This window comes from Lissotriton helveticus, chromosome 1_2, assembly GCF_964261635.1.
Source record: "Lissotriton helveticus chromosome 1_2, aLisHel1.1, whole genome shotgun sequence".
NCBI lineage: Eukaryota > Metazoa > Chordata > Amphibia > Caudata > Salamandridae > Lissotriton > Lissotriton helveticus.
The window spans coordinates 272,852,527-272,874,690 of record NC_136058.1 but is presented as its reverse complement, the minus strand read 5'-3'; the positions used below and the strand labels follow the sequence as shown (position 1 = coordinate 272,874,690).

At 46.8% G+C, this 22,164-nt stretch overlaps 1 protein-coding gene across 1 annotated transcript in view; it reads left to right on the top strand.

Moving 5' to 3' along the window:
* The first annotated feature begins 18,021 nt into the window (after positions 1–18,021).
* The window catches only part of LOC144800897 (von Willebrand factor C domain-containing protein 2-like), a 67,178-nt gene continuing 63,035 nt past the window's right edge, over positions 18,022–22,164 (top strand). The window contains exons 1-2 of the mRNA XM_078671717.1: positions 18,022–18,637; positions 20,450–20,789. Of these exons, the coding sequence (XP_078527843.1) occupies positions 20,457–20,789 (333 nt within the window). The 5' untranslated portion in view covers positions 18,022–18,637; positions 20,450–20,456. The remainder of the gene's footprint in view (positions 18,638–20,449; positions 20,790–22,164) is intronic.

Genomic DNA, 22,164 nt, shown 5'->3' with positions numbered 1-22,164 from the left:
CAAGGGCTGTTCCGCTACAAACGCCTTAACTTCGGGATATCATCGGCCGCCGAGATATTCCAGGAAGCCATCCGTCAGGTGATTCAAGGTGTCCCGAACGCTTTCAACTATAGCGATGATATTTTGGAATTCGGAAACAATCAAACTGAACTGACACAGCCCTAGACAGAGTATGCCACGCACTGCTAAACGCCAATCTCACTTTGAACCCAGACAAATGTGAATTTCACAAATCAACTCTAAAATTTTATGGTCACATCTTCTCAAAGGACGGCATGAAACCAGACCCGGAGAAAGTATCAGCCCTCGAAGATACTCCACAACCACAAGACGTCAGTGACCTCCGATCATTTCTAGGGATGGCAAGCTATTGCTCCCGCTATCTCAAAGACTGCGCAACTATCAGCTACCCACTCAGAGAACTCACTTGTCAAGGTCAACAATTTCTATGGACAATGGAGGAAATATCATGGTCTAGATGGGGGGCTTTGAGGCTGATTGGGAAACCGCAGTAACCATCAAAGGGGGGCCAGTGCACCGCATGCTACCAAGGTATGAGGGCCCCAGTGAAGGACTGAGCTCGTCTGCAGAGCCTGTGTTGGGTAATGATGCAATGACTTTAGTAACAGTGAATGGTGGGTGGGAGGTGGGGGGTCGGGATGGGCCGACTATTGATGACATGACTCAGTTTTTGTAACTTACTGAAAATGCAAATAAAAATGTTTATAAAAAAAAAAATTTAAAAACAATTTCTATGGACACCTGCCTGTGACCAAGCATTCAATAAAATCAAGAAGGATGTAAGCTCTGTCATCAACCTAGCATATTTTGACACCAAGAGAAAGACTGAAATAACCGTTGATGCCAGCCCGGTGGGACTAGGCGCCATCCTTGAACAATACCACAAGGACTCTGACCAACGCCACATAGTTGCCTATGCCAGTCGCAGTCTGACCGACACTGAAAAGGCATACTCGCAGCCTGAGAAGGAGAGTCTTGCTGTGGTATGGGCCTGCGAACATTTTCATCTTTTCGTGTACGGAAAGCACTTTACCCTCATCACGGACCACCAGGCCTTCATCACAATATTCGGCAATCCTAGAGCCAAAATGCCCCCGTGCATAGAGAGATGGGGATTGCGTCTCCAAGATTATGTCTATACCATCGTCCACAAGCCTGGGAAATCAGAGAATCCGGCAGACTACATGTCCCGACACCCTCAACCACATACCAAGGAAAAGTGCTCCACGCAAGAGGAATATATCCATTTCATCATCGACAATGCTTGCCCTCCTACTGTACCACTGGAGGCTATCCGTGAGGCATCCACCCAAGACCCCACGTTTCAAGACGTCATGGATCGCATACGTACTAACTCATGGAGACACTTGAAGGACAACTCCCAAAACTCAGCTCATGACACCCAAGAACTTGTGGCATTCAAACACATTCAAGAAGAGCTGTCAATCAGCGTGGACGGTTTACTGCTGAGAGGAGGGAGGATAGTAATCCCACAGAGATTACGACAAGGAATCATCAACCTGGCCCACGAAGGCCACAGAGGAATAGTCGCCACTAAGAAAGCGCTCCGGGAACGTGTTTGGTTCCCGCTACTTGATCAGATGGTGGAAAACACACTCAAGGACTGCACCTCATGCCAGCTAGTAAGTCGTGACGAACCGCCGGTTCCTTTGCAGATGTCGGACCTACCGGACGGGGCATGGCAACAAGTGCCCATCGGCTTCTTTGGCCCTCTGAAGTCGGGCAAGTACATTGTCGTCATCATGGACGAATACTCTCGATTCCCCATCGCACATCAAGTATCCTCCACCAAAATGACGGCAGTATCCCTGTTCTCGATGAGACCTTTGCTGCCTGGGGTATCCCCGTAGGAGTAAAATCAGACAATGGGCCACCGTTTAATAGTCACGAGTTTGCTGAATTCGCAAAACACCTCAATTTCAAGCAAAGGAAGATAACACCGCTATGGCCCCAAGCCAACGGCATGGTAGAGTGATTTATCGGGACACTCAAGAAGGCAGTCCAACAGGCAGAACTCACTAGCCGTGACATACAACAAGTTCTAAACGAAGTACTGCGAGCGTACCGCACCACGCCTCACAGTACCACAAATCAATGCCCGGCCACCCTAATGCTCGGACGAGTTCCCCGCACACGGCTACCCGCTCTGAACAATGTCTCACAACCTCAAACTGTGACCACTGATCATGACACACTGGTCAAACTAGACCACGACAAGAAGCTGAAGATGAAAGTCTACGCCGACAAACGGAGGCATGCAAAACATGCAGACATCCAAGAAGGAGACTGGGTGATGGTCAGGCGCGATTGCAGAACAAAAGCAGACAGTCGATATCTTGCTCATCCCCTGCGAGTCTCCAGTCGGAAAGGGACCATGATTACAGCGGAGGCTGATCACAAACGAATAACCCGGAACATATCACACTTTAAAAGGTACACACCCACTATCTGTGACGAAGCTCGAATCTATGACTCCAGCGCTGATTCCCTGAGTCAGAACGAGAACAGCGACCGAGACCGCTCCAGCCCGGCAAAACATGAAAACGTTAAAGATCACCAGACCCAAAAACTGGAACAGCGCAGCCGTCCACGACGACACATCAAACGACCAGCACGCCTCATTGAAGAACTCTAAGAGACAGTAAGACTGTTTGTACAAAGGGGGGAGGTGTCGTATCGTCTCTGCCTGACCTTATGTCGAGACAGGGCAGGCGGAATGGGAAGGGGCGGGGAACAGGAAGTGATGGGAAAAAGGCAGTATGGAGGTAGGCACTGTGAGAATAAAGACGTGCCTAAGTACAGCTCCTGGCTCCGAGTCTTTTCTTGGGGCAGACGACGGTACATCTTGCTCTAGTTATTGTCCTCTTTCTGAAAGGAACGACTCTTCCTTTTTCACCCTTGTGTGTCCCTCTTTCTGTATTCATACTGACGTGTTCCACCTTTTGATCTATACATGTTACCCTTTCTAAACGTGACAGATTCCCCTTTAGGTCCCGCCTAAGCAGCGCTTACGCTGTCTCTTCGAGACATGCTGTATTCAGTATATGGGCGTAAAGCTCCGCCCACTTTCCGCCCATCTTTTTAATTGGCTCCTGTCCCTGTCCTTTGTAAATGGTGGCTTTTCATTGGTCAATAGGCTTGGTAGTCCCCCGTTGTTATACCGCTTTGTCTCTTCTTGTAACCTGATCACATGGGGACACCCCCTGTTACATGTGTTGTTACTTCCTAGGTTTTAATTGCAGCCTCAAGGCACTAGTTTCTTTAACGGCTTTAGGCAGGACTCACACTTGGTCGTAAGCTAGGCTGGCAGTGGTTACTTCACTCACTAGAACATCTCACATTTATATGAGACCGTCTATAAATTTCCCTTCATAAGCTCCACACAGAGTACAACCTAATCCCTAATTAATGTAATAATTATTTTGTCACATTTCAAATCTACTAATTGTATATATGGACATAGCTGTTTGAATGTACTCATAGTACTGTCTTTCATGCAATGCATTATGGGTAGTGTGGATTTACCATATCTGCTGCAGGGTGCAGTACCATATATGTCCAAAAGAGGTCCCCTTTTGGCCACATATAGTACTGCACCCTGCAACATGGTAAAACTAGGTAAAAAACATTGCCATGTATAATGCTAATAACTCCAACTTTGTAGACATGCAGTGTTGGTGCATTGCTCTCTAGGGACCTCTAGGAGCAGCTTGCCGTACTGCACCTAGACATGCAGTGCTAGTGCCTTGCTCACTAGGGACCTCTAGGAGCAGCTTGCGGCACTGCACCTAGACATGCAGTGCTAGTGCCTTGCTCACTAGGGACCTCTAGTAGCAGCTTGCGGTATTGCACCTAGACATGCAGTGCTGTTGCCTTGCTCACTAGGGACCTCTGGGAGCAGGTTGCGGTCCTGCACTGAGACATACAATGCTGGTTCCTGGCTCACTACAAACATTTGCAACACACTAGGTCTCGCATTACCGAAAGTATGAGCTATTGGCAGTGTATTATTATTTGCAATGCCAATACCTCAAACTATCAGTAATGCGATACCTATTGTGTTGTAAATGCTTGTTCTGACAGTGATGGGTACCCCTTTCTAACCTGTTTATGTCCCTCATGTTGACTATGAAAAGTAACTGTTTCGCCTCTGCAAATCTCCCTCTTTCTCACACTGAAATGCAACTCTTTCTAACCCGGACTTGTCCCTCTTTGTGTTCTGGACATGGCCCTCTTTCTGGCCTGATATGTCTTCTTTTTGATCCAGGCTGATATGTCCTTCTAAGTGACCCTGATCAGTAAATGTGCCTCATTTTGACCTTGGTTGTCCCTCATTTCTGCCCTGGACACATGCCTCACACTGACCCGGATGTGTAGCTGTTTATGACCAGGACATACCCCTGGTTTTTTTCATGCATATGCTCCTCCCTAGGTCTGACGTAACATACACAGCAACAAGAAGCCAGATAAAGATTTTCACATGAAACATCAGCGGTTTATTAGACAAGAGTTAAGAGAGGTGCAATGCTAAAAGCTGGCAGACGCTCCAAGGGGTTTTTCCAGGTATTTCACGCTACCTTCTCAAAGGGATCCAGGGTCGGGCCATATTGCACCACAACCAAGTACCTTTTAAGGAATATAACATGTTACAATGCATGCTATAACATCACGTACTATTACAACGCGGTCGTTACCATGACCGCGTGGTAACTTGTTAGTACGCGATGCATTTACATCGCAAGTCATTACAATGACTTGCACTATGTGCGCTGGACTTAGAAATAGTATTAATTACCATTCCTACTCCAGTGTGCGCAACAGTAGGAAATGAATTGGAATTTATTTCAAATACCTGAGCGCCCCCTAGTGCAAGTCATTGTAATGACTTGTGATGCAATTACATCGCGTACTGACAATGCAGTCGTTGTAACAACCGTGTTGTAATGGTAGCGCGATGCAATGCCAGCGTTGTAAATGCTGTTTCCCCCTTTTAAGATGACACAGATTTGGCATGACAACACAGGCACCTCTGTAGCTGTATTTGGGCTTTTCCATATAGAGCCTCTATCTCTGCTCAGCATCTCTGCTCCTCCCCTATTGTCAGTAGACTTAAAAAAACATAGAGGCAGTGAAGGCTGAACTCCTCTGCGACCCTAGGTAGCAGGCGGAGATTTCAATGGAGTATTGCTTGGTCAGCCGACAGATCGAGGGGGTGGTCGGAGATGATTGTTGGACAAACTCCTCAGCCAAATCCCTAAATGTGTTGGGGTTGTCAGGTGTGTGGAGAGTCCTACATCCCACAAAGAAATGCTATTACTCTGGGGCTCATGGGACCTTCTCCCATCTTGACTACTTGTTATGTCCCATACTGAGACACATTGCATGGCCGAAGTAGCTATACTTGCGAGGGGTTTGTCCGATCACTCACCAGTGTCACTCAGTCTGCGACGAGGGCCAAGGAATTCATTGCTACAGTGGAGTCTTAGCGCACACTGGCTGACCGACTCGAAATGCTCATGGAACCTTCTCCCATCTTGACTACTTCCTTATGTCCCATACTGAGACACATTGCATAGCCGAAGTAGCTATACTTGCGAGGGGTTTGTCCGATCACTTAACACTGGCACTCAGTATGCGACGAGGGCCAAGGAATTCATTGCTACGGTGGAGTCTTAGCGCCCACTGGCTGACCGACTTGAAATGGTATCAATACTTACTTGATGCCATGGACCGTTAGTGCAGCATCAACAAAGACGCCGATGATTCACAAATAACACCTTGGGAAGCCCTTAAGCCCATGCTGTGGAGGGAGGCTATCAGCTATCATATAGGGTGAAACCAACAGAAATTTTAAAAAGCAGCAACCTTCAAAGCACATATATTGCATAAAGTAGAATTGGAAGTGCAGCTCCCAGATTGGTTTTCACCAAGCCATCTCAGGGATTCTCTGCACACCCAAACTGTCCTCAAACAGACATTGTTGTGAGAGGCAAAAAACGCTTGGCTACTCATGCAAAGCCAAATTTATCAGTGGGAGATAATACAAGCAAACCCTCCACTGGCTATGCCAACTACATCTCAGCCATGAGCCTATTAAATATCTGGGCTGAACGAGGATGATATAATGGTGAAGGGGGTAGCCTGGCATAACCCATGTGTTGGTTTCCTGCCATGCTACCCTTTATTCATGCGCAGATGTGTTTGACCTCACAGCCCTAGCAGATTTTTTTGCCGACCTCTCAAACCTGGTGTTAGCCGTAAATGAGAGACACAGAGAGCAATTAGAAAGAGAGGTCACAGATGAGGAGCTAGAAGATGCTCTTGTTCAGCAAAGTTGGATAAGACACCAGGTGCTGATGGGTTCCCTGAGTAGTTTATTAAATCCTACAAATCACACTGAGGTTGTTCTTGAGGCTCAATGGAAGGGAACACTGTCCTGAACTTTAAATGGCCAACATTGTGGTCAGCCCAAAACCTGGCCAAAAAGCATTGCAGCAAAAGGGTGAACAATGCCCTAGCATTGGCTGACAGATTACCAGGTGCCCATATGATCTTCCTAGCAGATTTCCACAAAACATTCGATTAGATCAGCTCGGAATACGTGTTTCTCCTCCTGTGAAAGATTAACTTCTTCCCCAAGGTTATTAGCTGGGTGCACCTGATGTACACAGGCCTCTTGGCACGTGTCAGAAGAGGAAGCTCATTCTAAGGCATCTTCCCGGCACAGAGGGGGACCCTTCGGGGCTTCCCAGCTGTGAACCTTGGTCTTCCCTGTGGCAATCGAGACCCTTACCGGATGGTTAAGCATTTACTCGCAGGTTAAGGATTTTGATTGGGCAATGGGCATCTCAGACAGAGTGGTGCTCTACGCCAATGATGTCCTTATATATATATATTTTTTTAAACATTTTTATTATTTGCGGAATACAACATCTGCATTTATGACAACAGGCATCTAATCACTTTTCATTAGACCAGTAGGAGTTGCGTTATCAATTAGTTCGCTATAGAGCATGAGCAGTTGAACATGAAAGAATTAGGCAGTGCATCAGCATTCAAGACAACAGTTACCTTTCCCGATTGACATTTAGTTAATCACTATCTTAAGTATATCACTTTTCTAGATCTCGTCGTCATCTTCATCTGAGCTATCTAGATCCTCCTCAGGCAATAGTTCACATAAGTCCCCTCTGAAAGAGTTCCACGGTGTCCAAATTTTGTTCCATTTACGCTGACTTCCCCTGTGTTCATACACTGTGCGATCGGTCACCATGATCAAGTCCATATTCCTGCACCACAGCGCTAATGTGGGGGGATCTGCTGCGCCCCATCTCTGCGCTATGTCTCTCTTCGCTACCATGCAACCGAGGGTACTCCAAGTTTGGCCATAGCGAGTGAGGTCAGTGGGGTCCCAGACATTGAGGAGACATTTTCGTGGCTCGGACAGAAGGGAAACTTGTAATGTTTGTGAAATGGTGCGCAGGACCTGTCGCCAGTACTCCACTATAACAGGACAATCCCACAGAGTATGGTAAAGTGTGCCTTCCTCCCCGCATCCCCTGAGGCAGAACGGGTGTGTCGCACGGTGTATCTTGTGTAAGGTTGTTCTGGTGTAGTACACATAATGTAGTATTTTTAGCTGTATAAGCCGGAACTTGGCCGAAATGCCCACCTCCCTAGGGGATGCCAGGGCCGCAAACCACTCCGTGTCATCCATGTCTCCCACCTCTGCTACCCATTGGTCTCGGAGTTTAAGTGTGGGGTCGGGCATATTGTTAAGGAGCATCCAATAAGTGAGGGATGTAGCACACTGCTGCATTAAGTCTGTGAGCAAACGGTCCTCCATTGGTGAGGCCTCAGGGACATCAGTATCTGCTGGGATCGCTGTTAGTAAAGCATGCCTAATTTGCACATATCTATATGTTTCGGCCGGTCCTAGATCATATTGTTGTTGGAGTTGTGCAAAAGTAACCACCGTCCCCTTATCCCACATGTCCCCTACCGTGGAGATGTTCTTATATATATATATTTTTTTTTTAAAAGACCTTTATTATGTATAGATGCAAGATAAAACACATCGCATCGCCTACAACCCTCCAAGTGTTTCATTCTTGTGCTTCTACTCATTCCTGATCACTTATACACAGCCAATAGGCCGACAACCCTGGGGTCCGGCGGCGTTTCTTGATAGCGTTACCAATAGTACGTTCTGTGTCTTAGGCGACAAAATGTAGGTCTTTCAGTTTTATATTTTTACTTTGTGAACATAACTTGTAACTGGGTTCAAATTACACAATCACAGTTCCTGATAAATACCACGTCAGTGACCACACATTGAATGGATCCTATTACCTAGTATTATATCTAGAATTATATCCAGCGTATCTCACATCACTATTACTCCCCCCAGGACCCACTCCCCTTCACCCTCTTCTACTCCCCTACCTCCTCTTCGTCAGATATGTCGTCTTCCTCTTCTGGTAGAGGGTCGCACAACTCCACTCTGTACATGTTGCAAGCCATCCATACTTTATTCCATTTGCGGGGGCAGGTTCTAAGCACATACACCGCACGTTCAGTGAACATTAAGAGATCCATGTTTCTGCTCCACATCGAGACCGTGGGGAGATCCGACGTGCCCCACTTCTGCGCGATGTCTCTTTTGGCAACCATTATGGCCAGAGTGGCCCAGATGTGGCCATACCTAGACAAGTCCGTTGGTTCCCAAATATTTAATAGACATTACGCGGCTCAGGTATCAGGGAGATCTGGAGTGTTTGGGAGATAGTTGAATACTGGCGACAGGTGATGCGCACTATCAGTGTGGAGTCCCACAGCGTATGGAAAAGGGTACCTTCCTCCCCGCAGCCACGAAGACAAAATGGGTGCGGCGCTCTGTGTATCCTTTGGAGCATGTGTCTGGTATAGTATGTACGATGTAGGATTTTGAGCTGCACTAGTCTAAATTTGGCCGAGATGCCCACCTCTTTCGGGGATGCCAGTGCCTCATTCCACTCTGAATCGTCGATTTCGCCAATGTCTCCCACCCATTTCTCTCTCAATATCAGTGTGGGGTCTGCTAAATTATTAAGCAGTTTCTTATAAGTAAGGGATGTCGCGCCTTGTTGCATATAGTCGGTGAGTAGTCTATCCTCTTGCGGCGAGGACTCCGGGACCTCAGTGTCAGCTGGTATCGCTTGCAACAGCGCGTGCCGTATTTGCACATACCTATAAGTTTCATTCGGACCCAAACCATACCGTTGCTGGAGCTGAGTGAAGGGGATCACGGTGCCTCTTTCCCACAGATCGCCCACTGTGGAGATACCAATGCTATCCCACTGCGTAAAGCCTTTACTGTACCTCAATCGCCCTAGTGCTTTTGTGTCGTGTGGGCCCTATCAAATTCTTTACTTGGTGCCTGTTGTAGAGTGCGGACAACATGCAATTAGTCCCCAGTGGTGCATGTATCCACTAGTTCACAAGTTTAAGTTGCGCTGCCCAGTAGTACAGCTGCAGATTTGGCAAGGCAATATCCCCATCATACCAATCCCTGTTCAACTTGGCATGCACAATGCGTGGCGGTCGATTACTCCATAGCAAGCTGGAAACTATCGCAGCTACCTCTTGGAAGTAGAGCGTCGCGATCGGATATGGTGTGTTTTCCAGGGCATACAAGAATAGTGGGAGCGCCTTCATTTTGTAAAGGGCAAAGTCAGAGGCAGGGTCGCCCAGTGTTTCACGTCGGAGCGGAGACGGTCTAAAGGGGGTTTTAGGTTTTTTTCGAGGAAGTCTGCGGCATCATCGGTGATGTGTATGCCCAGATATTTAAAGGAGCTCAACGTCATTAAAAGTGGACAGTCTGCTGCGAGCAGCCCCTTCAAGATATAGATCACCGACTTTGACCAATTTAGCGTGTACCCTGACGTTTCCCCGTATCGTTAGAAGCGCCGGGATGCCTCTCTCGGGGTCCGTCAAATAAATGAGCATATCATTCACGTAGAGCGACACGCGGTCCTCCCAACCCTCCCGCCAACTAATTCCTTTCAACAACGGTGCCTTCCTAATCAATATCGCCAATGGCTCCAAGACCAAGGCAAAAAGGCGTGGGGACAAGGGGCAGCCCTGACGCGTGCCTCGTGCCAACTGGAATGTATATGAGATGTGGCCATTCGCGGTGACCTGTGTCACTGGGTCGGTATACAAGAGTCTGATCCAGGAAATATACTTAGGGCCAAAGCCCATACGGGACAGTACCGCAAACAAATATTCCCACTCCACCATGTCAAAGGCCATTTTGGCATCTAAGGATAGGAGTCCTTATATTTTTAATGTTATTGTTCTCCAGGCACACAGTGTTAAATTGAGATTGTGGTTTCAAGAGTCTTTTTATTTCTTGATTCTGAAAGCCATTTTGCCAACACTTGTTTCGTCTCAAGCTGTTGATGTCACAGCACACTTCCTCAGGGCAAGATTCTACAGCAAATCATAATCTCGGATTTGAAAACTAATATTAGATTCATATTAGAAACAGTTTTCATTATTTTAGGAGTTGTGACAGGCCCACAACCTTGGTTGCATGCTCTAAGGGTTCACAAAGTATTTTAGTAGGTGTTTGGTGTATTCTTCAACTCAAAGGCACCCTGTGTCAAGCCTCAATCTTGTATCCCAAAGTGCTGTGTTTCACGAGGTGTTATATTAGTAGGTGAGTGCATATCCAACTCATAGACACCCTGTGTCAAACATCAAGTCTATATCCCATTGTGCTGTGGTTTTTAGGTGGACAGTACTCATTTGCATCTTGTGCGGTGATATTAATTAATTTAGACCCAACTCAGTCAACACTCAGTCTCCTCCCGCAAGCTCACTATTATGGCTTGTCAGGTAGTGTCATCGGTCATCACGTCTGGCTAAAACCAAAGTGAAGTCCATTATTAAATATCCAAATACATCCTCATGTTCTTAACCATGGTTCTTTTGCACCTGGGTCCCCAGTCTTACCTCTATTTTGAATTGCTGAGCTTGTTTTTCGTAAATAAATGATTGGATATATTTGTAAATGAAGCACATCACTTACGAGCAGTCTGACTCAACTAAGGTCCACATACAATTTACAAATCTTCGTGAAAAGGCATCTCAGGAGTAGGGATGCCACCTTTCCAAGAGAACAATACCGGCCATTTGTTGTTGCATAAAGAGTCTGCAATGGCCACGCCTTAACGCTAAATAGGGCTGTAATTAAAATGGCATGTATTCATTTGTAGCATGACTTTTCTGTCTTTGTTTCATTTATGTTAGTTGTGGATCATTAATGCAGCCCTAGAATACATTTAAAGGTGCTATTTATATTTGCTGTTTGAAGTATGCACACATTAAGTGCTAAAAATACCAGCTGTAGGTGATTTTACTTATGTTGTACTGGCTGGGACATCAATATACTGGTGATGCTGGTATAAATCCGATCAGCTAGCAACCCTAATCAGGAGACTGAAAGTTTGTTGCAGGATCAGCACATTATTTTCTCCACCCTCCATCCCTGATTGATGCCATCATAGCAATCGTTTAACTTATATCTGAAACCCTACGACAGCTGTCATTACAATAATGATGAAATGCTCCAGTTATCTGGGAATACATTCTGCATTCAACCAACTCCCTCCTCATTATCACCACTCACCCTTCACTTTCATTTTCACCCTGCACTCACAACAATCACACTGCACTCATAACACTGCTCACCATGCACTCACTGCATTCACCCTCCTCCTACCCTGCACTCACACTAGCACACCGCTCAATCTGCAAGCACATGACACTCCACTCACTAGTCACTTTCACCACTCACCCTACACTCACAGCAATCACACTATACTCACGATGTTACTCTGCACTCACACCATTTCCCTGCACTCACATCTTTCATCCTCCTTTTACCCTGCGCTCACATGAGCAAACCACACACAATGAACTCACAGAAACCACACTGCACTTATGCCCCTTGCCATTAACTCATGCCGTTCTGCCTCCACTTACCCAGTCACATGAGTACACCGCTCACCCTGCACTCACAGTGACCACACTGCACTCACACCACTCACCATGCACTCACACTTTTCACCCTGCACTTACACAAGCACACTACTCACATTGCACTCATGTGATACTTCACCCACCTGTCACTCTCATTGCCCACACTGCAATCTTACTCAAACAAGCACATCACTCCCCATGTATTCATTTTCCTACTCTGCACTTTCACCCTCACTCACAATCATATATCACATCACTCTCACAGATCACTGTACAGTCTTGCTGGTCACTCCACACCACACACAGACACACCACCCACCCTACATGTACGCTGCTCACATCAACCTGCACTCACTCCTCTCACTCTGCACGGACTCCTCTCACCTGACACTCACATGGGCCCTCCTTTCACATTGCATTCATGCCATTCACCAACAGTAACATCGGTACATTTTTCACCCTACACTCACACCACTCACCTTGCACTCACTCACACTATTCACCATCACCCTGCACTTACATGAACACACCTCTTACCCTGCACATATAAAAATTACACAACTCTTGTGAATATACACATAGTTCTACAAAGGCACCCACAAAATACTTGCTCTTTCCATGGTTCTAGAAGCCAACTAAATTCCGTCTGCAACAACGGGCTGGTGCAAGAGGGGAGAGTGGACTGAGAATGTGGGATGGCGCAAGGATGGGGACTAGAGCTGATGCTCTGGGTTCTGGCGATGGATTGAGGATCGTGTGACACCTTCAGCCATTCCTGGCCTTCCATTCACCACAATGCTTTATTCCGGGACTTGTAGTTTTGTGTTTACATTGTAAGTTGGGTCTCAAAAACCCCAAAAAGGCAAAGTGTTACTGGAGAAAATCCATGGTTGCTGAAGAAGTCAGGCATTTCATAAGATACGTTGGATGCTGTGATATACATGTTAGAATGTGTATTCGTTCATTTCTGATATTGTAACTGCTTGATCCATACGTGAAACCAGAGATAAGCCCTGTACAGCTACTTTAAGGAAGTGTGTGTTTCATTCACATCATACTTGTAACAAACAAAGACCAGGCAATATATTATTCATTTGTAATATAGAATATGTTTTATTAAGCTTCACTAAAAGATTAGGCAGGTATAGCAGAAGCAGCAGGGCAAGCTTTTCGAACACAATAAAAGCAGATTGACTAATGGAAGTGTGAGTGGCAGTGTGTCTGTGTGTGAGTGTGACAGAGTACAAGTGTACGAAAGAGTGCAAGAGATATATTGAGAATGTGTGTGAGAATGTGTGTCAGTGTATGTGTATTATGCGTGCTGCTGGTCTGGCATACTGGAGGTTATTCTTGCCTTAATGACAAGGGCACTAATAGCATATTGATGGGAGGTGTTACCTAATGCAAACTGCAGGCCCTGGCATGCTTCTATTAAGACACCATCTTTGGCTGTGGGGACTCGAACTGTCTAACTGAAAAAGCTGCTAGCCCAGTCATACCCAGTGGCAGGGACACAGAACACGGGCCACCACCTGAAATGATGCACATAATTCTTAGCATAAGGGGTAGATCCAAAGCAAAATGTTGGAACTGATATTTGAGTTAACTCTTGTCATAAGATTTCCTGTACTCATTTTATAGGGGATGTCAATGGCAAAATGCATACCCTTGTATACTGGAGGGAATTTTTAGAGGTACCCATGGCTGTGGCTGAGAAGTCCTTGGTAAATTTCTGGCACTGTCATTTTGAATGTACTCCTTGGCATAAGGGGTTCATTCATGAAAAAATTATGACCCTGGTACAGTGGAAGTAATTTCTGACTTAAGAATTTGAAATAAATTAGATCTATTCCTAGGAAAAGCCAGGCTTCCCTGGGGCACTATGAAAATACTGGAATAATTAATGAATGTCCAGCGTTTAAGCAAATGCAATCCCAAAAGTTTCCAAACATTCTCAGGGGAGAAGTCTACTCTCCCTTAAATCATCTACAAGAAATCTGTTAACTTGTTTTGCTTTCTGGATACTGGGGAAGTATCACACCCCACTGCTTACATATATGTTTTCCTCATATAAAGAGTATGAGGTTAGCTCTCATCCCATTTGTCTTGCCCCATTGCTGGGAGATGAAGTGGCTTTAGAGCGGTGCGACCGGTGTAGCCGCACCTGGTGTTCACTTTGGTGGGAGGCGCTGTGTTTAAAAATCATTTTTGGTTTGAAAGCACATGAACTCCCTTGTGCATCAGGTAGCTTTCAGGCAACAATAAACATATCAAGATAACTCTGATGATTCATTTTCCTGCTAGTGAGAGTTCAGAATTTTGTCTAGCTGCAGTTTTGGCTCATCGTAAAGTACCACGGAGGGTTAATGTGCCTTCTGTGAAGAACGTGTACCATGCAAAGCACAGAACTGAGTGTGACTGAACTATGAGTAGCACTATAAACAAGCATTTGTAATGCAATAGGTCTTGCATTTACAAGAGTTTCGTAAATGCGACACCTATGGCATTTCAACTGCTAGTTTGTAAAAACGCCCATGCGGCAGATATGCTGAAGGCAGAACCAGTTTCATCTGACCCAGTCAGGCCCTCATCTCTCAATCCACTGGTAAATTACCCCCGTGTCATATTTGTTTCTGTGCACTGCTTCCCTTCACTCAGGTCCCAAGGGTGTCTTATACGCATCCGCCTTAATACCCAGCTCACATGTTCTGCTTAGTTTACTAATAATTTACAGCCCGTTTGTGTAAAAAATTTCAGAGACGCTGGTGACACAAATTGTTAGCATATATAACTGGCTGAGCTTTGATAAACAAGCACAGTGCTTGCTCCCTTAAAGATACAGGCCTTACGCGGCAGCATGTGTTTCCGATTGCACGCCGGCTTCGGCCCAATGCAACTTGGAATCTGTATTTCGTGCCCTCAGCATTCATGAGGTAAAAGGGAAGCCTTTTTTCACCAGAACATTACAAATTGCCTCAGGCGAAACAGCTTGAAAGCAGAAGCGTTTGGTTGACATCAAATGCACCACCCATTCGTGTCTTCATTATAAACTGGAAGCAGGACTTTCAGACTGAAGCAGACGCTTGATTTGAAAACATTTTCTTCTGCGCTTAATTTGTATAATACTATACGATAAAATAAAATAACTATCTGCACTAAAAGAAGAAGGTAAAAAAATACAGGAGGAAGGCACAAAGAAAGTTTAAAGAGAGACTTCAGAAAGAGGACACCCAAAACAGAGTCAAACAAGCGAAAGCACAGCTCGTTGCCCGTAAATAGTAATCTGAACCACGAGGAGAGGAATGCAGCCACCACCCTGCGTGCCGCTGCCCGCTCCCGCAAGGAAAATGCTGTGGAAGTGAACATTTACAAAAGAGGTGGGACATGGGCCCGCCTTTAGCCATTTGCAGGCTACGATAACAAAATGACACAGCCAACATCCAACCTTGTCAGACCTACACAAAGTAGTTTAGAGCGCTTACAAGAAGTCTCGCAGTGCAGCGCATGCGCGCTGGCTCAGGCTCAACCTAAAAAACGAAACGTATGTCGGAGAGAAGCTATGGATAGATGAGGTGCATTGGTGGAGAGTGGTAGTAAGGGAATTCATAGAGGAGGATGATATAGGGGAGGGAGTGCCAAAAAAGACTGTCGTAACAGCTGCCACCAGCACTCGACCCGGCCCTGGCTGGGAGTCTTAGCCCCCTCCCCCCCCAACCTCCCCGAAGTTCATGTCTAGTTGCGTCCTTGGATTGTGTCACATTTGAAGTACCTATGTAGGATTTACTACAGACGTGATAGTCTGTGGAAGATGAGGGTGGTGCGTTCCGCGGATTGCCCACAATGCCGCACTCAACACAGACTTCCTGTGTACTATTTGGGCCTGTGGGAGTCTGGCCCCACCGGGAAGGGGTACGTGCATGCTTGGGGTGGGTACTTCGTTGGTATATCCCCAGAGACCCAAAAGTTGCCCTTGTGCACATTATGATGGACATCGACAGTAATAGATATAAGCTAGCTCTATCGTGGTTGGGTCTTGCCGTGGCCAAAAGGCACATTGCTAAATCATGGAAAGCTGCAGAGCCCCATCATTGGAGGGATGGAAGAGAGGCGCAGATCAATCCCTGAGGTTAGAGATGTATATATATGCAGCCAGAGGGTGTACAAGAAGCCAATTCAGAGGCATCCCTCTTGAGCCCTACTGAGGGCTGGCCATGATGAATGAGAGTGAAAATATGGGCTTTGGCACATTTTGGGCCCGATTCACAGAATGAATTTAAGACTCAATCCTAAACTTACTACTATTTTGGTATTCACAGAATGCACTTACTACTATTGGTATCACAGAAGTTAAGATTTTGTCTTAAGTCTGTCTTAAGGCTGTCCTAAGTCTGTCTTAAGTTTGTCTTAAGACAAACTTAAGACAAAATCCTAACTTCTGTGAATACCAAAAGTAGTAAGTGCATTCTGTGAATACCAAAAGTAGTAAGTTCATTCTGTGAATACCAAAAGTAGTAAGTTCATTCTGTGAATACCATAAGTAGTAAGTGCATTCTGTGAATACCAAAAGTAGTAAGTTCATTCTGTGAATACCATAAGTAGTAAGTGCATTCTGTGAATGCCAAAATAGTAGTAAGTTTAGGATTGAGTCATAAGTTCATTCTGTGAATTGGTGGGTAACATGGTTGGGAATGTGCACTACCCAGGAGGTGGTTAAAATGAACTAATATAGAGAGTCGGGTCGTCTGCAGTCGCAATATGTACTTTCTGTTTGTTTGCTTTTCTTGTTGAAAAACTCGATCAAACGTTTTATTAAAAAAAGGAGATGCAGTTCTTTCTGACCCTCTTTCTGATCTGGAGATGCCCTCTGACTGACCCTGACATGTCCATGGTGGGCGCGAGCGGGACACGTCCCTCTTCCTGCCCTGGGCATCCCCGTGCCGGAGGTGACCCAGACTGACGGCTGTAAGTGGAACCCGCAGCCTGGCTCCCGTTCTGCTGTTTTAGGAACTGGGAGGGGTGTGCGGGAGCCCCTCTCTGGAGCCCTGGAGGGAGGCGCAGGGGAGAGAGCTCCAGAGATCACATGCTGAAGTGCAGACAGAGAGAGGGGAGGAGGGGAGACCTCGGCTCGACTGTAAGAGGAGATCCCAGCGCGCGCGCGGTCTGCTGAGCTCTGCACTTGGGCTCTGGTCAAACACGGCCAGACACACACACACACACACACACACGCACACACCCTGGCCAAGGGCGCTGCGCTTCAGCACTGCGAGCCCCGGAGCCTCTGCCAGACGCACGCACCCTGGCCAAGGGCGCTACGCACCAGCAGCACCCCATAAACTAGAGGCTGGCCAAGGGCACTGCGCCCCTACACACCGCGCACCAGAGCCTAGACCAGGGCGCTGCGCTTCAGCACTGGGAGCCCCGGAACCTCTGTCAGACGCACGCATCCTGGCCGGTGTAGCTGTTCACCAGTACCCCAGCACCGAAGCCTGGCAAAGAGCGCTGCACCCCAGCACTCCACGCGAGCGCTGCACCCCAGCCTCCACGCGAGCGCTGCGCACAGCACCCCAGCACCGGAGCCTGGCCAAGGGCGCTGCGCACAGCACCCCAGGACGCCGTGCACCAGAGCCTGGCCAGTGTCGCTGGGCCCCAGCACCGGAGCCTGGCACAGAGCGTTGCGCTCCAGTACTCCGAGCACCGCACCTCCTGTCAGACGCACACACCTGGCCTTAGAGCGCATCAGCATCCGCTTCTACCGGAGCTTGGCCAAGTGCGCTGCGCACCCGCACCCCGCGCACTGTCAGACATGAGAAAACATCCTAATTGAACCTACCGGAGCGGGGAGAGAGAAGGGGCAGCGCCTGACACCTGGGGGAGCTCCACCCCTTTGCCCTAAGAACCCACCCCTTCTTCTCTCGGATTCGGGGAGGCGCAGCCCGAACCCGGCTTTAATTCACTGTGCTGAGAAGAGAATTGTTATATGCCGAGTTTCCTGTGCACGAAGATTTACCTCAGAGACGAATTTATGGACAATTTATGGAATACTTAATGGAACCGCGAACAACCTCAAGCATTTCTCTACTAAGTCACAGTCAACTTTCCAAAAACTAAAAGCACTTGCGAACAGCCCTGAAGAATTACCGCACTATTCACCACACCTGAAGAATAACAGCACTTTGGTAACCCCTCAATAATTACCGCATCTTTGATCACTCCTGGAGGATTTGACGCACTCTTGGTTACTCTGTGGATTACCACCCGTTTGGTCACTCCTCGACAATTACCGCCTTTTGGCCACTCCGGGAGGCACGCCTGAAGAGCTGCCATTCTTTTGATCACTACTGAATATTAACCGCACCTTTGGTGTCTCCTGGAGGATTTGACGCACTCGGGGGCGCCCCCAAGAACTTGAGAACCGGTTGACAGGTTTGAGTCTGCCCTGAGCTACAAGTGTTTCGTCACTCCATAGCGCGCGGACTTTGCGTCATTTTGGCACTTTGAATGCGTCACTGGCTGTCGAGAACCACAAGAGTGTGAGTGAACCAGCCTCGCTTTGGCCGCTTCCCCTACTGTGAGTATACGCTCCCTCACCCTACAACCCGTCCACGAGCCGTCTGTCTTCCCTCTGGCCGGAAAACGTTACCCATTTCTGTCACACATGTTCCATGTACGCATGCATCATGGATAGATCATTCTGAAACAAGGTATGTGCAGGCCCACCCATTCCACACTTACCAATATTGTTCCAGACCATTCAAAACATGTCTGGGGTTACTCATTCCAATGTAAGTGGGCGGGGGCCAGCGATCACGCCAAGAAGCAAGCATGGGCTGGTAGTTCAATACATGTGATTACATGTGATCATATATTTTATGCATATATGTGTTAGAGCTTGGTCATTTCATGTACATATTTATGTGACACAACCGTTCTTGGCGTTACACTCGTCCATTCTGTACATACATTTACTTTGGACTCCCGTTAAAAACATATGTTCCACATATATCAGGCAACACCCTTCGCTCCCATGCATTTTCAAGGATTTGCCCATTCCAATGTACAGAAACCTTCCTGTAGGACCTGGCCTGCGTTTCAGGATTACTAGTTCCATATGTCTATATATGCACACGCATACCATACATTCCTATATGCCATTTCCTATTCCCTGCAAATACATGAGGGAGCCCACCCTCCCCACTCACATACATGGGCGTAGCAATAACTCACAATTTAAAAACACCTTCTGCAGTGTTCCTTGTACATCCAGCTTTCAGGCAGGTATAAAACTGTCAAGAAAACTCTTGTGATTAATGTTCCTGTTAGAGAGAGAGATCAGGGTTGTGTCTAATGGCATAAAGTAGCACAAAGGGTTAATATGCCGGCTGTAAAGAAGTTGAGAACATACCGTGCAGATCACAGATGTGTACTTTGTATGGCTACCTGAGTGGGTTACTGCTTTTGCCACAGAGATCCTTGTGTTACCACAGTACACAAGATACATTCGTAATATAGAACAGTGAATGTTACAGATTGTCATCAAAGAGCTATATACAAACTGCATAAAATAGTTAGGACGTTCTGGTTCCCACCCCCCAGTCTTTCATTATCTATTCCTAATGTTGCTAAAAAGTGTTGGTTTGGGTCTATACACATTCTTATTAGTAAAGTCAGCCTTTACCAGTGCTTTAAAAGAAATGTATGAAAGCGAGGGGCTTTGGAGAGATAAGGGACACTTTCGCCAGTGGTAGTCAGGGAATCCGAGGAGGAGGTCATGGGAGGAGGGGTGCAAACCTGGTTGTTGCACCGGGTGCCACCAGCGCTAAAGCCAGCACTGACTAGCAGTGGTAATCTGGAGAACTGCAGAAATTTTGCCAGAGACGTTTCATTGGGGGCCATTTTATTATTTATTCTTTCTTTATTTGAGTTTTATATAGCGCTGGCTAGACCCGGAGGTATCCGAGTGCTTTACATAGGGTTTCACAGAGTTACAACATTACATCAGTTACCAGTTACATCAGTTACTAGAAAAACATTTCAAGAGTGTAAAGACGAGATAAATGGAGCTTATAAGGGAGAGGGGGTAGGGTAAAGGGGTAGGAGGAAAAAGGTGGAGAGACGAGGGAGAGTCTGCCCAAAGTCGGGCTGGTTAGGTGACGGCCGAGGGTGAGGTCCACAGCCCATCTCCTCTATAGCTATCAAGTAGCTCCACTGGGCACCGGCCAAATAGCTAGGTCTCAACGGAAAAACATAAAAAAAGTTATTTTAACTGGCATGTCAGAAATACAAGTACAGGGTGTTCCTTCAAGCCCAGTTGCTTACATCCTTTACATGTGTTACACGCATCACTCAGCAGCCAATGTTTTATTGTCCCTTCGTTTTTCAGGCCCAACATGAGCTCTTCAGCGCGGGACATCTGGGTGCTGGCCACTTTTCTGAGTCTACTGACCAGGGGCCTGCACGGCCTCTCGCTGGTTGCCCAGGTGAACACCTGCGAGGCCAACGGCAGCATCTACTACGTGGGCGAGTGGTACTTCCTGGACTCGGACCACTGCACCCAGTGCGAGTGCACCGTCGAGGGTGCGGCCTGCGCGCGCACCGAGTGCACCGCCCTGCCCCCGGCCTGCATGCACGTCAGCCACTACCCCTCTGACTGCTGCCCCCGCTGCGAGAAGATCGGCTGCGAGTACCGGGGCGAAGTCTACGAGCTGGGCGAGCACTTCCAGGTAAGGCCGCAGTGCTTAAATTGAGGCGTTGGTTGCCGGTTGGGGCCACCTGCACTCATTGTTGGGGACCAGCACAGCACTTATTTTTCCTCTTCGAACGTCTATCAAGAGCAAGATAAAGAAAAAGCATTGACAAGCATTGAGTGGAATTATGTGGCATGGTGTGCAGTGGGAATATTTGGATAGTAATTATGTGCTATTGAGTGTACTGGAATTATGTGGAGTGGTATTATGTGTCCTTTGAAAGCGACGAAGTAGCAAGCAAATGGAAAGCCTATGGGTGGGCTGAAGCCCACAGATTGAACACAACACATCTCGTCTGTCTAGCTGAGGCCTAAAAAAGGGAATTGCAGTACAGTGCTTTGTATATCAGTCTAAGCTTCTCTCCAGATTCTTGTCTCAAAGCATGACCAGTGTCGATGATGCCTCACTGATGGCGCAACTGTTCAAGTCTACAGCATCCCATAGATGAAAATGTTAATGACACAAGCACCAGCAGATTAAAAAAAAAATGTTCTGCCGTCTGATGCAATTCTCATCACATTTTCCATGCGTGTGCAAGTTTCTGAAGACAGCCTAGTATGGACAGAGATAGATAACTGAGTTATACAAATACTGCAATCAGAGCAGACTAGATGAACCACGAATTACATATGCATTCAGGGCTTAATTTGAGTCAGTGGTTTCTGGTGCTCGGCAGCGGCACTTAATTGTGAACACTAGTACTTATGACAGTCTGCCACATGGTGGCGCTCAGTGTCATTTAGAGAGGAGCAGAACAACTGCTGTTTATTAATGCAATATACATTTAGAGCGATTAATTCCTACCGCCTAAACATAGCTTTGGGGGCTTGGAGTTGTATGAATTATCACACTTGTAGGTATGCTGTGAGTAGGTACTGTCATTGGCAGCGGTGGCAGGGCCAATGGGTGGTTAAAGCTGCAGTGGCCTCCTGATGAGTGCACAGGCACATATTTTATTGCAAATTAAGCACTGTCTGCATTATATGAAAAAAACCTAAGTGGTGTAATGGAATATATAACAAATCCAACAATCAGCTATGTATACCAAACATAAATGCAAAACAGGGCTTGTGTTATGAGGAACACAGAATATAATATTAGCTTTCCGGTTATAACCATCACAATATCCTTGGCACCACAGACCACTGGATAGTAAAAGGCAGGCGGAGGAAAATAGAAATGCAGTCAGGTTAAAATCCTTATATGGAAGCATCACCCAGGTATCAAACATCAATGTTGATTAGAATCTTTTAGCATCTGGAAACAGGTTGCTTTATTTCGCAATACCTGCGTGGCTGTTACGTCTTTTGCACATAAACACTCTGGGTCTTATTTACAAGCCTCTTGCGCC